At 37.0% G+C, this 4,311-nt stretch overlaps 1 protein-coding gene and 1 pseudogene across 1 annotated transcript; one reads left to right on the top strand and one right to left on the bottom strand.

Moving 5' to 3' along the window:
- Window positions 1-215: 215 nt before the first annotated feature.
- LOC103211156 (olfactory receptor 14J1-like) lies at window positions 216-1,196 on the top strand. Its single transcript, XM_007957074.1, has one exon. The coding sequence runs from the start codon at window positions 216-218 to the stop codon at window positions 1,194-1,196; it is 981 nt and encodes a 326-aa protein (XP_007955265.1).
- Window positions 1,197-3,343: 2,147 nt separating this feature from the next.
- LOC122151780 lies at window positions 3,344-3,487 on the bottom strand (annotated as a pseudogene).
- Window positions 3,488-4,311: the final 824 nt, after the last annotated feature.

Below are 4,311 nucleotides of genomic sequence, written 5' to 3'. Positions count from 1 at the left end.
CTTTTTCTGAGTTCAATATTGAGGACACTGAATGATTCAGCATATAGATATATTGTTGTTGTTGTTGTTGTTGTTATGTGCCATTGAGTCGGACCCGACTCACAGCAACCCTTCCTTGGGTTTCTGAGGCAGTATCACTATGGAAGATCTATCATAAATTGATACCCTACAATTGTCTGGCTTCCTCAACAGAATCATATTTGCTGTCTTCAAAAATGATCAAGGTCAACTTAACCTCTATGAGTGGATTCCTCCTTATGGCGTTTTCTAATGACCATAAGTTTCAGATTTTACATGCACTGCTATTTTTGGTGACATACCTGCTGGCCTTGACAGGCAACCTCCTCATTATCACCATCATTACTTTGGACCACCATCTCCATGCCCCCATGTATTACTTCTTAAAGCATCTTTCCCTTCTAGATGTCTGCTTCATCTCTGTCACAGTCCCCCAGTCCATTGCAAACTCACTTACAGACAATGGTTACATTTCCCTTGGTCAATGCATTCTTCAAGTTTTGTTTTTCATAGCTCTGGCTTCATCAGAGGTGGCCATCCTCACAGTGATGTCTTATGACCGATATGTGGCCATCTGTCAACCACTGCACTATGAGGCCATAATGGATCCCAGTGCTTGCAGACGTGCAGTTATAGCTGTGTGGGTTGCTGGGGGCATTTCTGGGCTCATGCACACAGCTGTTAACTTCTCCATACCTCTCTGCGGAGACCGAGTCATACATCAGTTCTTCTGTGATATCCCTCAGATGCTAAAACTGTCCTGCTCTTACAATTTCATAAATGAGGTAGCAGTGGCTGCACTCACAACCTCAGCAGCGTTTATCTGCTTGATCTGCATTGTGCTCTCCTACATCCACATCTTCTCCACAGTGCTGAGAATCCCGTCAGCTGAGGGACGGACCAAGGTCTTCTCCACCTGCCTACCTCATCTATTTGTGGTCACTTTTTTCCTCTCAGCTGCAGGCTTTGAGTTTCTCAGGCCACCCTCAGATTATCTATCAGCTATAGACCTTATGTTGTCCATATTCTACACTGTAATACCTCCAACATTCAACCCAGTCATCTATAGCTTACGGAATGAAGCCATGAAGGCAGCTCTGAGGAAAGTCCTGTCAAAAGAATTTGCTCAGAGGAAGGTAAATTTTAAAGCCATCTTTAAACTAGAAAGAACCATATGAAAAAGCATTGCTATTATGTTTTAGGTTTTAAAGAGGCAAATATGATTCCTTCCCAGAACTCTCTTCTAATTTTTCTACTCTTCTCTTATTCTCAATTTTTTCCAAATTAGATGTTAGCCTCTTAAGGATGTTGAACTTTCTTTCTCCCTCCAATAAAATGTCTTTTTAGACATCTTTTGAGAATTTTTCTGAAATAAAAGCGAAATCACAATTAAATTGCAGGCTGGCCAGCATTGTTTAAACTTGGTTTTAACAAATAGGTTCCAGATTGTTGTCAGATAAGCATGACTGTGTTAATGTGTGAGTATATCATGATGAATGAATCTGATTTCTAGTTGGACTCCTAGTTTCCTGTCCATATAGTTTCTTTTCCTTTTAAGTATTATAATAGCTATTTCCACAAATTATTAAATCCTTGCTAAATGTCAGGTGCTTTATACACATTTTACTTTTAACCCTAGCAAAAAAAAAAAAAAAAAACTCTTTTTACTATGCAACATTGTCCCTTTTTCACCAATGAGGACACTTAATTTAAGAGAGATGAATTCATTTTCCTGACATGTCTCAAATAAGAAGTAGTAAAACTGTGATTCAAGCTAATATTTGTCTGACTCAAAGCTTATTTAGCTCTACACATTGCAAACGTTTTGTTACCCAGATGTGAGTGTGTGTGCTTCATATATTAAAAAAAGCATATACTATCATAATCTCCTAATAAGAAAGAGAGAGCTCTGGTAGCATAGTGCCTAAGGCACTTGGCCGCTCACCAGAAGGCTGGTGGTTCAAACCCAGCAGCCACTTCTCGGAAAGAAGACGGGGCAATCTACTTCCGTAGTGATACTGCCTCGGAAACCCAAGGAGGGTCACTGTGAGTTGCGTCTGATTCGACGGCACATAACAACAACAACAATAAGAAAGATATCAAGCATAGGCTTTACCATTGATGGAGACTTTTGTATTAATTCTTTTCTCCTCCTGATCTGTAGAACACTTTGACAAAATGATTTTACAGAGTTGTGGGGAATGCCTCCCGAGTCCATGAAATACAACAATGAATGGCACATGAAGGTATCAAACCTATGATCATGTTGATATCGAGTCACAAGTCTTGTGGCTATAAGATCTGACCCATATTTGGGTAATGCTGGAAATTTCGTCTAGAAGGACTGGTAATTCACAAAAATAAAAAATTAAACTGCTGTCTTCAACTATTAGAAGATAATTTTATTGTAGTAAATATATGTAACAAAAAATTGCCATTTTAACCATTTTCCAGTGTGCAATTCAGTGATATTAATTACATTACTCACAATGTTGTACAACTATCACCATTACTGATTTCCAAAAATTTTTAATTGCTCTGAACACTCCTTAAACAGTAATTCCCTATTCCCACCTCCTCTCAGCCCCAGGTAACCATGCATAAACTTTTGTCTCTATATATTTGCCTAATTTAGATATTTCTTATATGCAGACTCATATAATATTTTTTCTTTTGTACCTGACTTATTTCACTTCCCATAATATCTTCAAGGTTTATCCACTGAAGTAAATTAAACTTACACACTCTAATAATAAAAGGAGATTTGGTGATGCAGTGGTTAAGGCATTTGGCTGCTAACCAAAAGGTCAGTGGCTGGAACCCACTAGCTACTCAATGGAAGAAACATGGGCAATCTGCTTCCCTAAAGATTTACAACCTTGGAAACCCAATAAGGGTCACTATGAGTCAAAAACTACTTGATGGCAGTGAGTTTGTTTTCTTTTTGTGGTTCTAGTAACAGAGGGAATGAGTAATTGCTGAGTAATCATGGTTTCATCTTAATATGGCATTTTAGATTAATGGGTCTATCTATAACATAAATGATGGTTTGATGTTTTAGTTTGGTTATTAATTTCTTCTCTTCCATTTTGATGTCAGAATTGATTATTTATTCTTAGGCTTGGAGTTTGGTGAACAACTGTTTCTCTTTCTGTGTGTGTGATATATACATAAACAAAGCAAACTCACTCCCATTGAGTCGTACCCGACTTACAGTGACCTCTCCTTGGGTTTCCAAGGCAGTATCACTACAAAAGTAGATTGTCCAACCTTCCTTCCGAGGAGTGGCTAGGGGGTTTGAACTGCCATCTTTCTGGTTAGCAGTCAAATGCCTTAGGCACTGTGCTACCAGAGCTCCCCAAAAAAGTAGGTGGCAATGCCTTAACTGCATGTGTGTGTTTATAAGTCCCAAGGGCTTCTTCCATCCTTGTCAAGGGGAATGTTAACCTTCCCTCTCTCTCTCTCTCTCTCTCTCTATATATATATATATATAATTTAAAGAGATTACATATTATTTGCATATACTTCCACAATGGAGCTAAACAATGACAGAAATAAAAGTAAACCATAAATATATTGCAACTTGTAGTGTGCTATTTTGAATGCTCTTTTAGATAATTTTCTACTTATGTACATGCCTATGTAAATATTTTATTGCAATGAATCTCACTGTACATAATCATTAATAAACATTTTATTCTGAAATAATGTCATAAGCATATTTCTAGATCAAAATGTAAAATAATTTTAATGGTTGTTTGTCATATTGCATTCATCTCCTATTTAGAATGTTTTGCTTTTTATTGTCATTATTCTGAATAAAACTTTGAGCAACATCTTAGTCCATACATGTGTTTGTATATGTATTTGATAAATTCCTTAACATATATGTCTAGTAGTAGTATTGCCTCTTCTTCCTTCTCTTATCTCCTACAAGTGTTCCATAGATCTTTGTACCTCCCTGAGTGCCCAGTGATCTTCTGCTTTGCCTCCTTTAAAATATGAAAAATTCCATAGACTCCATTAATATTATTATTATTATTTTATGTATTTTTTTCAGAGAGCATTTTTTCTCACCAAAAGAATTTTCAAATTCTCATGGGAAAGAGAAGTGGTGCTAGACAAAGATAATTAACAGTGTGGAATTTCTTGTTTATTTGAGTGAGATAATTTAGAGCTAGATTTAAGAGGGAATGTATTCTTGGAGCCTTATCACTGCCCTCAGATAAATAAGATGCACTATTTATGAAGGAGGAGCTCTGATAGCATAGTGCCTAAGGCACTTGACTGCTA

The sequence above is a fragment of the Orycteropus afer genome, unplaced genomic scaffold, assembly GCF_000298275.1.
Source record: "Orycteropus afer afer isolate SDZICR_OR568_19922 unplaced genomic scaffold, OryAfe1.0 scaffold00701, whole genome shotgun sequence".
NCBI lineage: Eukaryota > Metazoa > Chordata > Mammalia > Tubulidentata > Orycteropodidae > Orycteropus > Orycteropus afer.
The sequence above is the reverse complement of the archived record's forward strand: the minus strand, read 5'-3'. Positions and strand labels throughout refer to the sequence as shown.

Excerpts from the sequence above, each read along its gene's own strand:
- LOC103211156 (XM_007957074.1), top strand. The coding sequence starts at position 216 with ATGATCAAGGTCAACTTAACCTCTATGAGTGGATTCCTCCTTATGGCG.